The sequence below is a fragment of the Coenobita brevimanus genome, chromosome 94, assembly GCF_032717465.1.
Source record: "Coenobita brevimanus isolate Jiangsu-jjx chromosome 94, ASM3271746v2, whole genome shotgun sequence".
NCBI classification, from domain to species: Eukaryota; Metazoa; Arthropoda; class Malacostraca; order Decapoda; family Coenobitidae; genus Coenobita; species Coenobita brevimanus.
Window position 1 is genome coordinate 13,392,805 of NC_137047.1, and position 17,509 is coordinate 13,410,313.

Sequence of the window (17,509 nt, forward strand, 5' to 3'; positions counted from 1 at the left end):
AAGCTGGATTTGCCTTCCTTAGGGGAAAGGAGAGAGAGGGGTGACATGATTGCAGTGTTCAGGACCATGATGGGAGTAGAAAAATTAACAGAGAAGATCTGTTTTTATGGGATAAGAAAGTAACAAGAGGACACGGAATGAAACTGAAGAAGCCAAGCTGCTTGAATGATATCAAGAAGTATAGTTTTCCTTATAGATGTATAGACCTGTGGAATAACCTGGACAAAGAGATCATCCAGTCTAAAAACTTAAATGAGTTTAAAGCAAAATTTGACTTACTGAGAAACAGAGACGGGACCCCACGAATTTAGCTCATTTCCTGTATATCACAACTAGGTAAATACAACTAGGTAAACACACACACACACACACACACACACACACACACACACACACGAGAGAAAGATTAGATAAAAAAATCTGCGAAGTAAACTGGAAACAATTTATACACGTAATGACGAACAACAAAGATTATTACTGAATTAGAAGTGAGCAATGAATCAGCCTCGAATGAATTAAAAGAGCTTAAGAGGGAGAATAAGAGGTTGGAAGAAGAAGGAGACAGGATGAAAAGCAAACTAGATGAGTATGAATCCAAATCAAGAATACAGGACGTGCACATAAAAGAAATCAAGGATCAACATAAGGGGTGGAAGAAAATTCAGGAAGAGGGAAATGTAAACCTGAAAGAGATTATAAAACAACAATGCAAGGAAAAGGTGGAGAGAGAAGTGGTTAGGGTGCTGAGAAGTAGAGAATCTTTAGTTAGGGATGTAGCAGATAAGAAAAAATGTGTAATAATTTCACGAGTTAAAGAGAAACGTATGACAGTAAGATCAGAAAGAGAAAGAGAAGAACTGAGTAAGGTTAAAGAAATAATATCAGTAGTCATGGAGGAAAACAACGAAGCTCAAGAAGAGATTGAAGGGGTGTTTAGGTTAGGAAAGTACGATGAAGGAGGGGCAAGGCCATTGAAGTTAAAGTTTAAGTCTTAGGCAACAGTAAACGAAATTATCAGTAGAATATGGAAAATATCAGACAAAGAAGGGTTCAAAAATGTTTGAATAAGGAGAGATGCAAATGAGGAAGAAAGAGCTTAAATAAAGGAGTTAGTAAAGGAAGCAAAGGTAAAACACAAGCAGAGAACGGAGGAAGAGATGGGAGTGTTTTATTGGAGAGTCATGGATTAGAAATTAAGGAAGGGGTACCAGCGGAAAGAAGGAGAAAAAAGGGTATAAAAAACGTCAGAAATAATTGGAAGGTGGCATATACTAATGTTGATAGTTTAATATCGGCAAGGCTAGAAATCAGTGATTTTTTGAGGGTACATGAACCTGATGTTATGTGCTTTGTAGAGACCAAATTAAGAGAAGATATTGATATTCATATTGGAGATGGTAAAAACAAACTGTGGAGAAGAGACAGAAAAAAAACACAGGAGGAGGAGTGATGATAGCAGTGAACAACAACATTAATGTAGATACCGTTGAAATTGGAGAAGGCAAGACCGAAGTGATAAATATGAACTTAGAAACTGGAGAGAATAGCAAGAGAGATATGGCAGTAGTGTATATTTCCCCTAAGACAAGAGCGTGGAGTGAAAATGAATACCAGGAAATGTCAGACATGGCTAGTTATTTACAGAAACTGATTGAGAAAAGCAACAACATAATTTTAATGTGTGACTTCATTTGTATAGAGGTGAACTGGGAGGAATGGGACTCAGGAGACAGCAAAGATTTGTGGGGCACTACATTATTAAATATAACAATGAACAATGTGATGATGCAATGGATCAAAGAAGTGACAAGGTTCCGAGGTGAGGACACACCAGCAAGACTAGACTTACTGTTTACAAAGAACCCAATGTATTAGAATCATTGGAATATCTGTGTCCTATTGGAAAAAGTGATCATGTGATCATTGAGTTCTAGATAATAACAGGGAACGTGGAGCAAAGACATGAGCTTTATAAGCAGGGAAGATACAACTTTGGGAAAGCAGACTTTACAGGTTTTAGAACATTTTTCAAAAATGCAGATTGGAGAAAATTCAGAGAAACAAGAGAGATACAGAGGAAGTGGGATATTTTTCTAAGCTTCTATAATTCGGGAGTGGAAAAATTTGTGCTAAGAGTAAGGGGAAAAGAAAACAGCAAAAAGGAGTGGTTTAATAGAAGGTGTATGATAGCAAAAAAAGAGAGAGACACAGCATGGAACAATTGGAGGAAGAGAGGTAACAACAGAACAAAAGAGGAATATAAAAGAACTAGAAATGAATACACAAGAATATGTAGAGAGGAAGAAAGGAATTTTGTAAAAGGTATAATAGATAAATGTAAGGATGAACCGAAACTGTTTTATAGATTTGTCAATGGCAAACTGAAACAAGAGGAAGGAATCACCAATCTGAAAGTAGATGGAGAGGTCTATAAAGATGCAGCAATGCAAGCAGAAATAATGAACAAATGTTTCCAATCAGTTTTCACAAATGAAAAGGAGTTTGTGGAAGGGGAGGGAGTGACTAGAAATGTAGTGATGAAAGATATAAAAGTGGAAGTACAGGAAGTGTATAAATTACTGGAAACTCAAGATGTAAGGAAAGCCCCAGGACCATATGGAATGTCTACTTGGATACTGAAGGAATGCAGAAAACAACTGGCGGATAAGATTCACAGTTTAATTGTGTGTTCTCTGGAAGAGGGGAAAGTGCCTCAAGAATGGAAGAGGGCAAATGTGGTACCAATTTATAAGGGAGGAAACAGGGAAGAACCCCTGAATTATAGACCAGTGTCCCTAACCAGCATGGTTGCAAAATTGTGCGAAAGAATTCTGAAAGATAGGTTGATATAATATCTGGATGAGATGAATATATTGGCTGATAGTCAGTTGGGATTTAGAAGTGGAAGGTCATGTGTTTCCAACTTGCTGAGTTTTTACTCAAGAGTGATTGACGTGCTACAGGAGAGAGACGGTTGGGTGGATTGTGTGTATTTAGATTTGGGAAAGGCCTTCGACAAGGTACCTCATAAGAGACTAATATGGAAAGTAGAGCATGTAGGAGAACTGAAGGGGAACTTCCTGGAATGGATGAGAGACTTTCTGAGAGACAGACAAATGAGGACAATAATAATGGATAGGATGTCTGGTTGGAGGAAAGTAATAAGTGGAGTCCCACAGGGCTCAGTGTTGGCGCCAGTAATGTTCCTGATTTATGTAAATGATATGATAGATGGAGTGAACAGTTATGCAAGTCTGTTTGCTGATGATACAAAGATCTTGAGGAAGGTAGAGGTTGAGGAGGATTGTAAAATGCTGCAGGAGGTTCTGGATAGGATACACGATTGGAGCCGGATGTGGGAAATGAAATTTAATGCAAAGAAATGTAAAATTTTGGAAATGGGTAAAAGTACCAAGAGGCTATCATTGAATTATATGATGGGTAAGGAACTAATCACAAAAGCGAGAGAAGAAAAAGATTTGGGAATGCTGGTCCAGGACAGTATATCTCCTGAAAATCACATTAACAAGGCAGTTAGAGAGACGTATCAACTTCTGACTAATATAAAAGTAGCTTTTCATTATATGGATGAGATGATGAAAAAATTGATAGTGGCCATGGTCCGCCCCAGGTTAGAATATGCAGCTGTAGTGTTGTCCTCACACAAAATGAAAGATATAAACAAGATTGAGAGAATATTGGCGCCTGGTGGTTTAGTGGGTAATTATTGTGCTCCAATCGGATTGAGGTGGTGAAGGTTTAAATCCAAGGGGTTGTTGGGGTTTATTGCTCACATAATGCCACTCAGGGATGAGTGAGGCAGGTCACTCTCATCTTAAATGTCAGGACCAGCTGCCTAGCCCCGGGCTCCTATGCTCTTCGTGAGGCAACGTATGATTGGATGATGGATGGATGAACAAAGATCAGCAACCAAAATGGTCCCCAGTCTGGCACATCTGTCGTACAGAGAGAGGCTGGAAAAGCTAGATTTGCCTTCCTTAGAAGAAAGGAGAAAGAGAGGGGACATGATTGCAGTGTTCAGGACCATGGTGGGAGTAGATAAAATTGACAAAGAAGATCTGTTTTTATGGGATAAGAGAGTAACAAGAGGACATGGAATGAAACTGAAGAAACCAAGCTGCTTGAAGGATATCAAGAAATATAGTTTTCCTTATAGATGTATAGACCTGTGGAATAGCCTGGACAAAGAGATCGTCCAGTCCAAAAACTTTTATCTATCTATTTATCTATTGCCAAACGCCTCAATCCCGTTCAGGGTGGCCACAAACAAATCGCTTCCACGTCGCCCTGTCCCCCACCATTTCACTGCCCCCCTCCCAACTCACACCCCCCTCTCTCATTTACCTCCCCACCCCATCCCTCCATCTCATCCTCAGCTTCCCCCTCCCTCTTCCCCCCTCCACCTTACTCACATACACTCTCTTCGTCAGTATTTCACCCTCCATCCTCTCCACATGGCCAAACCACCTCAGTGTATTTCTCCTAACTCTTCCTATCACATCCACATCCACACCACAACGCTCCTTTATATCCTCATTTGTCAGCCTGTCTCTCCATGTGACTCCACAGGCTCCTCTTAAATAACTCATTTCCACTGCTCTCACTCTTGACTTGTGTCCTTCCAGCAACGTCCAAGCTTCACTTCCATACGTTAGAGATGGTATCACAATACTGTCATGTAGTAACTTTTTCTTTTCCATGCTCACTTCTGTGTTTCTTATCACTGGTTTCAAGGAACCAGCAACCTTTCTTCCCTGCTGTACCCTTTCAAGCACTTCACCCTCCAAACCTCCATCCTTACTCATCACACTACCCAAGTACAGTACTTAAACATACTCACATTTTCCAATTCCTAACCATCCAACCTCGCTGTACATTCACTGACTTCACCTCTCTCAAAGACCATCACTTTACTCTTCCATACATTTAGCTCTAGATTCCGTTTCTTACACACTCTCCCAAACTCATCCACCAAGCCTTGCAACTCTCCTTCGTCTTCACTCAACAACACAGTATCGTCTGCAAACAACAGTACAGGGAGTTTCCAAACACTACCCTCTCTCACCAGGGCCACTCCAACATCCACTACCCTACCTTGTACCTCTTTTATTACCCCATCCATGTACAGATTGAACAACCATGGAGACATGACACATCCCTGTTTCAACCCAATCTTCAAAGAGAAAAATTTCACTCAGTTCATCATCCACATGCACTGCAGCCATAGCACCATCATACATACTCTTCACAGCATTCAACAACTTCCCATCTACTTCATATATTCTTAATACTTTCCACAATACTTGTCTATCCATCCTGTCATATGCTTTCTCCAAATCCATGAAAGCCGCATACAACTTCTTTCCCTTCTCTAGAAACTTTTCCACTAAAGATCTAAGAATGAATATCTGATCTACACAACCTCTTCCCTTCCTAAAGCCTCCCTGTTCTTCTCCAACTAATTCTTCTGTTCTTTCTCTAACTCTGTCAATAAGTATCCTACCATACACTTTTCCTATAAACGAGTTTAAAGCTAAATTTGACTTATTGAGAGACAGAGACGGGACCCCACGAGCGTAGCTCATGTCCTGTACACTCAGTACTCGTAAATCGTGCGTTTATAATTCACGGATTCGTAAATCACGGCTAAGTGGCTGTCAGACTGCCGGCACCCTTAAATTGCTGTTAAGTCACGAAAATCGCGGACCTAGGCACCGAAGTGGGCCTTTTCCTTGGAGAATCGTAAACCGCGGCATTCATTTTGAAAATCGCGACCCAACAACCAATCACCACCTGTCTCTGGTGGCAAGTGTGCATACTAATGCCGCCACATTGTTGTTGTTCTTCCCGCCAGTCCACACACTACAGACCATCTCCGTGGAGTACGAGAGCTACCTACCTTTTTTTGTGCACCCCCCCCCCCGCCTCCTACCTTCCATGGCCCCTCCCGAACCCCCGATGAAGCGCTCTAAGCAGTATGGCATTAAAATGCAGCTGCCGTTGTTGTACAGTCAACGTTTGGAGCTCATTTGTCGTGTTGAAAAGGGAGAGAAGATTTCAAGACTGGCGAAAGAGATCCCTGGGAAGAAGGAGCTCAGTGATTTGCTTGTTTACGTAGACTTGGTCAAGGAGATCGTGAAATCCATTGAACGTGATGAGGAAAGGTGTAGTGAGAGTTTTGGTTACCTAGAAGAAGCTGTGCGTTTTTACAAGGAATTGCATAATCGCAGAGTTAATGAGAAACAACAGGAACTCATCACCCACTATTTTGCCCAGGTAAGGGCAGAAGCTGAGCCTGAACCACAACCTGGCCCTTCACACACTGAGGACGTGGATGACGTAGCATCTGTCATCTCTGAGACAGACTTTGAGGGCTTCCTGAGGGAGGCAAGGGAGTTGGAGAAGGGAGAACAGCATGAGGGAGCACCCCCACTCCATGCTGAGAGGTTCTGAGTTCTTCCCATTACCATCCCACTCCATTCACTTAAGCAATATCGTCATAGGATTTAGGTGAGATTCCTTAACATTGCTTATTTCTATTAAATACATGCACTGAATATTCCTAAATTTGTATGTTTGTGTTTGATGGTGCCTAGATAGGTGTAGGTAGGGTGCTGTGGGGGGTGGTTGGCCAAAGTCCAGACCCAAATTCATTTTTCACATAAGAGTTATTATTTATAAACCATGGAATTTGTAAATCGCGGCAGTGGTCCAGACCCAAATTGCTGCTATTTACGAGGATTGGGTGTATATCACAATTAGGTAAATACAGTTAGGTAAATACACACACACAAGTATGATACAGTGCCTACAGGTCTTACCAGGTGCAAACCCAGGAGTACTGTACGCAGTGTTTTGCATATTCCCTTCAAGATTGATTCTGTGTGGGTCGACAATGTTTCAGTGCCTCGGATTCTGGTCAATTCCACTCTAATGTCAAAGCATGCATATGTCCTTGGTTCGTATTACTGCAAGTGCGGGAACAGGTTTTGTATTTATTTGTAAAATATCGTCCTTGAACGAGCAACAACAACAACAACAACAAAATTATCATTCCCCAACCGCTCCATAACCAGTGTTCGGACACCTGGCACAGACTTTGCCTTCACCATTGCGCCCTGTGATCAGAGCTGCAAATGTTTTAACATCTCTCTCGCTACGTTCGCTCAGGTACATGTTAGTTTTCTGCTAAACACAATATTCATACATGCCTGAATTCATTCAGAACATGTAAACAGGTAATCCTGATTCCTTTACTGTATTTGATTTCACAGTGTAACTGTTACGTCATACGTTCGGTATTTAGAGCATTCCTGGCAACTCTATTTTGCTACATTTCCTATTAGTCATTTATCTCCGTAATTACGCATTTCTAATGAAAATGATGTAGAACAAGAATATTTTATTTTCAGCAGTACAACCGATCCTCATAGTTTGTTGGTGGTGTTCAGTTACACCCTGTGTAACATTTATATCTTGTCCCCTAAGCTCCTTTTCCCAATCTGTTTCTATGAAGTACTGCTTTATGTCATGGTAGTTGCTCTATTTGTTGTTTAGGCACTTTTTGTAAGTTTCATTATTGCTACAGTACTACATGGTCACTTTTGCCGAGTGGAGGGTGATACATTATGTTGTTGATATCATTATCTTGCCTGGTAAATATAATATCTTGTGATGATGGATTGTCAAGTTCCCTTTTTCTGATGTTTTCCTTTACATGTTGTGTTAAGAAAAACTCCTGTACAAGATCTAGGAGCTTTTGATCTCAACAGCTTTATTAGCTTCTTCATCCATCCATCCATCATCTAATCCTACGTTACCCCATAAGGAGCATAGGAGCCCGGGGCTAGGAAAGTTGGTCCTGGCATTTAAGATGAGAGTGACCAGCCTCACTCATCCCTGAGTGGCATTACGTGAGCAATAAACCCCAACCATCCCTTGGATACAAACCTTCACTGGGTCAGTCCGACTGGAGCACCTTTATTACCTTCTTCTATCTAGATTATTCCAATTTATATTTGTATTGAAATCTCCATTAAAAATAATTCTTTCAGATTTCTCTTCCATTCTATGTAGCAGGGCTCTTAAACTCTGAATTGTACTTTCAGCCTGTTCTTATTCGCCTTTTTCCCAGGTGTTTGTTTTGGGTGGCATGTATAAATTTCCCACAATTATTTTCCCTTCAAATGTGTCAGTCTCAGTGCAATCAGTTCTACTTGTGACAGTATATCTAGTTGTATCTCTTTGATTTGTCGATTTTTCTTTGTTAACGCCAGAACTCCTCCTTTTTTCAAATTTCTGTCTCATCTTCATATTTTGTAATCCTCAAAGCTTAGGGTCTCATTTGATATCCTTGGGATTATTTTTGTTTCAGTTTGGCAAATGATAGGTTCCATTTCTTTGGTGTAGTCTTTTATCTCTAATAATTTGGAGAGGTAGATTGAGGTGGTTTGGACATGTGGAGAGGATGGGGGATGATAATTGGGTGAGGAAGGTGAGAAGTGTTAATATTGGGGGTGGGGTTATGAGGGGTAGACCGAGAAAGACATGGGACGAGGTCATTAAGTGTGACCTTAGGGTTAAGGGACTGAACAGGGAGGCTGCAATGGATCGTGCAGCGTGGAGAGCCGCCATTAGGTGACCAAGGCCGACACATGCAAGCATGTTGGAGCCTTTAAAAACGAAACGAATTTGGATACCATTCCATCTACATTTGAGTACATCAACTTTGTCAGGGCAATAGGCAGGGTGCAGTTGGGTAAGTTGATGGGTGTGTCTGGGTTGACTGCTGGTATGTTGAAGGCCTCAAGAGATATTGGAGTTGCTTTAGTTACTGATTTGATAAATTCATTTGTATATGAGTGTGCTGTCGATGACCGGCTGAAGAGTGTGATTGTACATGTGTGTAGGGGGAAGGGTGATGCCCCTGGAAAGTGGAAATTATGGAGACATAAAACTTCTGGACCAGATAATGAAGATAATGGGGATAGTCATAGAAGGTATGATAAGGGAAAAAGTGAATACTGTATTGATAATACGCACTATGGGTTTATGCCAGCAAAGGGACCATTGATGTCATATTCATTGTCTGGCAGCTTCAGGAAAAATGTATAAGAAAGAAAATGGAGCCGTACTTTGTTTTTGTTGATTTGGAGAAGGCCTTTGGCAGAATCCCCAGGATGGTGGTGAAGTGGGCAATGAGAAAGTTTGGGATTGAGGAGTAGCTGGTTAGATTGGTTGTGGCTATGTACAGCATATGGATTCTTGCACCCAGGTGAGTGTGAATGGAGGTTTTGAGTGACATGTTTTTTGTGAATGTTGGCATGCATTAGGGGTCAGTCTTGAGCTCTTTATTGTTTGTAATGGTACTTGAAGCTCTCTCACATGACTTCAGAAATAAACTCATGTGGGACATGTTGTTTGTTGATAAAGTGATATTGGTTGTGGAGAATGAAAGGAAGGCAGAGGAAAGCTTTAAGAAATGGAGAGATGGAATGGGGCACAAAGGTTTGAGAGTGAATGCAGAGATAAAACAAAAGTGATGATATCAAGGGCTGGTGATGGTACTGTCAAAACAGAGGGAGTGTGGCCATGTGCAGTTAGCCACAAGGGTTTGGGAAGTAACTCCATCTTGTGCAGTGTTTGTGATAAGTAGGTGCATAAGAGATGTTGTGGTGTTAGAGGTAGGCTGTGAAATAATGCTCATATCTTGTGTTTGGTGTGTCGGTAAGAGCATGCAGAGATTGTTAGGTGTGAAAGGATTGATATTGCTGGAGAGTCTCTTGAGTGTGTGGTGTTTTGTTATTTGGGGGACATATCATGTGCTGGAGGTGGGTAGAGTAAGGAGTGATTGAAGAAAGTTCAGGGAGCTGTTGCCCCTCCCAGTATTGAGAGGGGCTCTTCCTCAGTGCTAAGGGATCTTTGTATGTGGCATGTATTAGGAGTTTAATGCTATATGATATTGAGACTTGGTAAGTAAAGGAAGAGGATATTCATTGGCTCTGATGTACATAAATGACATTGATTAGATGGATATGTAGTGCGTGCAGAATTGGAAGGCCTGGGGGTTTAGGATTGAAATCGAAGAGGTGAAAGGAAGGATGGGTCTTGAATGTATTGTTGTTGTGATGAGGAGGAGTAGATTCAGATGGTTTAGGCATGTTGAAAGGATGGAGGATGACAGTTGAGTGTGGAAGGTGAGATGTGTGAACATCAGGGATAGAGTTGCGTGAGGCAGACCAAAAAAGACCTGGGAAAGCGGAAGAAGTTGAGTGCAGAAGGTGAGAAATGTGAATGTCAGGGGTAGGGTTGCAAGAGGCAAACCAAAAAAGACCTGGGACAGTGGAAGCAGTTGAGTGTGGAAGGTGAGAAATGTGAATGTCAGGGGTAAGGTTGCTAGAGGCAGACCAAAAAAGACCTTGGATGAGGTCATAGTGTATGACCTTAGGGATGTGGAACTGAATAGGGAGGCTGCCAGAAATTGAGCAGTATGGAGAGCCACCATTAGGTGACCAGGGCAAACGCATGCAAAACATGTTGGAGCCTTTATACAGGTAAATGATACGAACCACCTCAACATCCCCCTTTTTCATCTCATCACGTGTGCATGTAATTCATGGCCATTTTTCAGATGCTCATTTGCAGTTGTACCATTTGAAGCTCTGTCATTTAGGGAAGTACCGCACATCCATCTAGCATTCCTTTTCTTCGAGATAGAGCCAGGATTCTAAAGCTTGAATGATCTTGTGGCCTGTTTCTCTGTGCAAAAGTCTTATACATCTTTTGGGACAGGATGGAGTTGGTTACTTAAGCTTCCTTTCTCCTCTGATTCATGTGTCTAAAGAGATCAGAGTCATGCTGAAGGTCCCTGCATCCCATATGAGCAGGAATCATGATGATATATAAGACAAATTTACAGACTGTTGTTGCTGTTGTGCCCCCGGGTTGATCTGGATGTGAACCTGGTGGACTGCAGGCTGAAGTTGCTTTTTTCCTGTAATCCAACATCCTCTTTCAGGGAATAGGGAGGGAATTTAGGGATGTTTGTATAACTATATATATTAGTGTTACTATGAGGTCTCCTTCAAGGCTGTAAAAAAAGTTGTGTGTGAGTTTGAAGGTGGGAGGTGTGGTAAGTCAAGAAGAGAGTGTGGATAGGTAAGTACTGTATGTTATAAAGTAACGGCGATCATTTTTATTTTTGTAGCCTCCAGCATGCTTGCGTGTGTCAGTCGTGATCATTTAATGGCGGCTGTCCATGCTGCTTGATCTCTGGCAGCGTCCCTATTTAGTCCCTTAACCCTGAGGTCACACTCATTGATCTCGTCCCAGGTCTTTTTCGGTCTACCTTTCACTACCCTAACCCCAACATTAACACTTCTCACTTTCTGGACCCAATTATCATCCCCCATCCTCTCCATATGCCCAGACCATCTCAATATATCTCTCCTCATCATGGCACCAATACACTCCAGTCCCATCCTACCTCTCAACTCTTCCATTGTAAACCTAGCCTCCCATGGCCTTGCACTCAAGGATGCACTGCACATCCACCTGATGAGGCTAGGAAATTGACAGGCACTAGAGTTTGTGGGATGAAGTACAGTCAAGTCACCTAAGGCGCAGGTAATTGGTTGTGGAACAATCCCGCGCCATAGAAAACCGTGCCAGAGAAATAACTAAACTTATAGGAAAAATGGAATTTGGTTCTGGATGTTCACCCAAAGTCCCCCTTCTCACCCCACTTTACACAGGCACACAATCAAGCAATCAGTCAGTGCAAGTATTACATGTAACAACAGGCACACAATCAAGCAATCAGTCAGTGCAAGTATTACATGTAACAACAGGCACAAAAAACGGGAGGGTGATCAGCCTTGTGTCTACTTGGGCATAATACAGTCGTTTGTAAAACCGGTATGAACTGGATAGTGACGAAGCACCTACCTCTGAGCTAAGACAAAGTATAATGCCTCCCATCATCATGTACTGCACATAAAGAATGATTATTGTGTTAAATGTGAGTTTTGTTGACACTTGAGCATACAAACTTCATCAAATAAACTTCTTCAATCAGTGCTGGACCAGGAAGCCTCCACCATCTCCCTGGTCTGTTCTGGTGCCAATATTGTTTCCAAGACTAGTTATAGTTCCATACTATTGTTACATATTGCATATAAAGTTGTTTATTCATAATTTACAATGTGCAATGTAGTATGAATGATAAACCAACAAACGCCATTTCACTGTAAGGTGTGGCTTGGGATAAGATGTGCACTCAAACATCTTCTTTTAATCAGAACCTAGAGGAAAGGGAAGGCGATAGAGAAATATGAATAGTATATATGTTTAAGTCGTCCGGGGAAATATTTACCTTGTTGGTATACTTTAATGTAATAAATACTACTTTATTGAGGTGTATAATGTACATGGTACAGTTATAATGTTTTTATTCATGTATAAATTCCAGTTGTCTGGAGGTTTAGCACCTCTGATTTTGCTGACCCCAGCGCCACACGCAGAGGGGAATGCTTGCTGGCTAGGGCAGAACACATTTATCATTCAAACAAGAGGGACGTACAACTCTGAGCTCTCTCTGTGTCGCAGTTGTATCTTTCTGTGGCCAATAAATAGAGAGTTAATCTGCTCCGTTTCTCTTCACCTGCTTACGCTACCTCTACATTCCTTCAACAGGATTATACACTGATTCCCGCCATCTCCAGTGTGTGAGAAGACTTTGGTGGAGTGTGTCAGCTGGAAGAGACGTCAACCAGGCGCAACTATAATCTTGCTTGGAACTGTGAGGTCACGACTCAGCTGATGTACATAAATTGGTGATCAGCTGTGGGATTCCAAGCTGATATATTAGTGACTAATTGAGGAATTCCTATACGGCTGATACAGGTCCAGCATTGATTGAAGAAGTTTATTTGATGATGTTTGTATGCTCAAGTGTCAACAAAACTCACATTTAACACATTAATAATCCTTTTTATATACAGTATATGATGATGATGATGGGAGGCATTATACTTCATCTTAGCTCAGAGGTAGGTGCTTCGTAACTAACCTGTTCATAGCGATTTTATGAACAAACCTATAAACTAGTCACAATACTCAAAGAATCTTTGTTTCATTACTTAACACAATGAATTTGGTGAAGTTTAACCTCCTCATAAGAGAGAAAAAAGTCCACAGTTGGAGCACTTGTAGTATGGAGCTGAAGTGGTCGCCATCTTCTTTGTTTACAAACAGGTTTCCCGGGCATTTCAAACCCTGCCTTGCCGTCACATCATAGGTATTTTATGTGCGTGGTTCGTTTTTTTTTTGGTTCTGGCACCTTGCTGTGTCATAGAAAACCGCGGCATGGAAGTCCGTGTCATAGGCGACTTGACTGTATTTGTGGAGGAACATAACAAGGGTTTGGCACCCCTTTTATAAATATAATGGCTAACAGTTTGACTCTTGACAAGTGTTTGTGAAATATGTCTTTAAAGAAAAACGTAACTAATTTTTTGTGCAGTTAGTTATATTTGTGAAGTGAAACCAGGATTCTTGGGACTTGACTGATGTGTAAATGATTGTGTTGGCCATTTTGGTTTACATGCTGGCAATAATTCTCCCACTTCTGTATTTTATTTTATTTGTTTCTGGATCCAGCTTCTCCTCATCTGTGAGTAGGAAAAAAGAAAATAAGATGATGATTCATTCAATCATTCATTGCCAGACGCCATGTATCCCAAACGGGGTGGCCAAGGGCTTAGAGTTAATTGTTTTACAGGGAGGGGCACTAATCCTCCACCAACCCCACTTGACACGTAGGGATGCCAACAGCATCTGGTGTTCCCAGGTGGTCACCCATCCAAGTACTAACCAGACCCAACGTTACTTAACTTCGCTGATCGAACGGGAAGCGGCGTACTCAACGTGGTATGGCCGTTGGCAAGATGATGATGATGTTGGTAATAATGACTCTGTAGATTATTTTAAGGTCTCGGTCACAATATTGATGCCATTCATGAACTTCAGATATTGATGAGTGCTTAGAAACTGCTCCGTGTGGATTAGAGGAGCGGTGTGTCAATACCCATGGCAGCTATCGGTGCCGTACGCTGAACTGCAACCCTGGCTATGCTGCTGATGCCTGGGGTCGATGCAAGGGTGGGTACAGAAAAGAAAGTGCATGGAAATGAGAGGTTGTTAAAAACAGTGTATCCTGTACTCTTCAGTAAGTCCTGTCCATCATTTGCCTCTGTGTGTGTGTGTGTGTGTGTGTGTGTGTGTTTTGCTATTTAGTCTACAATTATTTTTAAAAATTCTAATTACAATGCAGTTTCAGTAAAGAAAGGTGATTTACAAGCTTCTCCCAATATTCAGTACCATTTGTCAGGAAAAGTACAGTAAAATCTCAAATTTAGTGTGATTAAATGACTTTATGGCACATCAGTTATCTACCAAGTCTCAGCTTTCTACTGTAATCTTACAATTTTTGATGGGTCAAGGGTGGAGTTTGGGGTTTGAAATGCATCAAGAGCTGTTTGGTTTCTGTCTGCAAACACAGTCAGGCTACATACAACTAATGATAGCCACCAAACCAAACTTAAACATGGGTCATTGTAAAAGATCATCTGATGAAAAGATCATCACTGTTATATGTGCTGAACTGGCTATATAGAGCCAAGTCTCATTATATGTCTGTTCATTATGTGATGTTTGACTACAGTGATAATTTAAAAATATCACCCATTATTGGAATAATGATAATTTAAAAATTAGATCCATTTTTGTAGTAATGATTAAAAAAAAAAAAAAAAAAAATACGAATTTGCTCTAATAATATTTGCAACAGCCTCCTCCAAGAATCTCATGTAGGCACAGTGAAGCATGCAAGTCAACAATCAGCTGTCTAAGCTAACATGGTTGCCCAGTGTTTACATTTGCTGTGATTGTCTGCCTTTCATTCCATTTTTTTTTTTTTTTTTTTTTGGGGAGGGGGGGAAGTAATTGATTTATGGTGTCACCAATCACTCCTAGCACCAACGTATTTTTCTCCATGAAAAGTCCATGTGAATTTGGATGACTTAAATTGATGAGGTTTTTACAGTACCAGATGGTGTCTTTATTTGAGGTTATGCTGTATTGATATTTTGAAACTTGGCACTGACTTGAAATGAATGCCCGTATATATGCTTTATAGCTGTATGGACCATCATCCGCTCACTTGATGTAGTGCTGCCTACTTCTTCCCTCACCTTTATTACTTATTTTTTTTGTCTGTCCCCTCCCTTCCTATTTCTCACCATCATCCACTCACTTGATGTTGTGCTGCTTACTTCTGCCTTCACCATTATCAGTTTTTCTGTGTCTGCCCTCTTCACTTCCTATTTCTCCCATCATTCCTGTCACATTTTATTACTCCTCTTTCCATTTCAGGTGGCTTTACATTGAGTGACAAGCGTAATGGTTTCCTGTAAGCCAGGAGATCATTTACAACATTGGGTGGTAACCACATAACCAACCCATACATGTTCCCTATGTGTCAGGAAGTGGGTTGGCAGAGGGTTAGTGCCCCTCCCCATAAAACAACTAACTCAAAGACTTATGACCACCCCTTAAGGGATTATGGCGTCTGGCAATAGATAGATAGATAGGATTATTATAATATATTCTGAGTCAACCTTGCATCTTTTCTATTTCCTCATTTGTATTCAGCTTTTCTATTAAATATGGGCTCCTATGTACCTATTTCTGTTTTGATAGTTGTTTTAACCTGTGGATTGCGAGCCATAGCTCAGGCTGTGCTGGCTGTGCATCACCGTAAACAACTGGACCCCTGTGCAAACTTAAGCATGGCGCTACACAAAGATGGAGAGAGAGAGTTTTTTTCTTTTCACCAGATGATGCCCTGGATTTTTATCGTCAAATTTATAATAAACAAAACTTCCTTCATTTTTTGCACACCACGGGATGGGATAGAAAAGGGTAATTGCACAATCCACGAGTTAAAATAAGTTCCTCCCCCTATTTCCGTTACCTGTTTCCCTCTCTCCCTCTTTTGCCCTTTCCCTTCCATTTCCATTCCCCACCCCCACCTCAGATTTCCCTTTCCTTCCATGTCTCATCCATGCTTTTCTTCCTTCCTTACTTCTTCTCCTCCCTTGCCACTCTTTTGTTATGGTTCACTTTTTTTTTTTTTTTTTTTAGCTGCTTCCTTTTTACTTTGTATTATTTGGATGCCTGTTATACTTCGATTTTCATCCATCTCTTCCTACTTATCTCATATTTGAAAGCTTGAAAATTCTTGCAAGTCTGCCATTCTTATGCATAAGAGCAGGTTTTAGTTTAAGTGCATAATATGGAGTCTTGGAAAGAACACAAACCATGTGTTGCGTCGTTCTCTTAAAGTTAAGCATTTTGAGGGTCAGCTGTAACTTTATATTAAAGGTTATCACACTCCATTTTGGAGAAATTTTGCAACATAAATAGTCCTCATATACTTAGAACTGAATCTTGCATTAGCCGGTCCTTGACCTCACAACCATTGTTGAGATTCTAAAAAGAGGGTAGTATTACTGTATATATTACTGGCCACAGGCTGTCACCAAAGTTGTAAGCTCAGTGTATTGAAGTAAGTAATATTTCAGTATCAAGAGGTAGAATGAACAGTGTGGGCAAACATTGCATTTACTTTTGACAGATTATAGCTTATGAACATAATATTCACCTTAGAACGTATAAAAAGCCAGCATAAATGAAAAACTCTTCTCAGAACCTGTGATGCATGATACATCATCAAAAATAATAATAGATTGAACATTTGACTAACACAAATGGCAGACTCCAACAACTGCAACAGCCCTTAATTGAAAGCCAGGACAACTTTTGGCATATACAGTATACTCCCGTACTTTAATATATACTAGGCATCAGTAGATCCATAAAGTCTATCTATCTATCTATCTATTTGTCTATCTGTCTATTGCCAGATGCCTTAATCCCATCAGGGGTGGCCACAAACAAATCACTTTCATTAAAGGCAACACACAGCTGCATGCACGGCCTCCTGATATCCACCCCTCCGAATCCTATCTCCCTCGTGAGGACAAGGTCATCCTGGCCAGGCTGAGATATGGGCATCATCCAGCCCTCTTAACCCGCCCCATCCCGACGTTTTCTGGGCAGTGGTACGCCCCAGTCCCGACATTTTTGGACCTTTTTTTTTTTTTGGCTCAAACATCCGCTTTTGGTAGAAACATCGAAAATTCATAGAGAAATCGCTCACCTGAGGTTTAAAATACTCGATTTAGGTACGAGTACTTCCCTACCTGACTGGGTTTTCTAACAGGCTGGCACCAAAGAAAATGAGTTCTATGGGAAGGTAACTATTTTATCCACTCATAAACAGTATTTATTTATTTACTTGGTACGAATTTATATGTAGTACAAGAGTATATTGGTTTTCAAACAGTAATATAGGCATTATAAACAT

The 17,509-nt window shown here is 40.9% G+C and overlaps 1 protein-coding gene and 1 non-coding gene across 2 annotated transcripts in view; one reads left to right on the forward strand and one right to left on the reverse strand.

The window, feature by feature from the left end:
- Positions 1-17,509, forward strand: part of LOC145413007 (uncharacterized) — a 468,549-nt gene that overhangs the window by 254,003 nt on the left and 197,037 nt on the right. Inside the window, exon 19 of the mRNA XM_080282828.1 lies at positions 14,050-14,181. Coding sequence (XP_080138954.1) covers positions 14,050-14,181 — 132 coding nt within the window. The remainder of the gene's footprint in view (positions 1-14,049; positions 14,182-17,509) is intronic.
- Positions 13,846-13,964, reverse strand: LOC145413047 (5S ribosomal RNA). The gene has a single exon (XR_013899658.1). It is a non-coding gene; the product is annotated as a 5S ribosomal RNA (ribosomal RNA).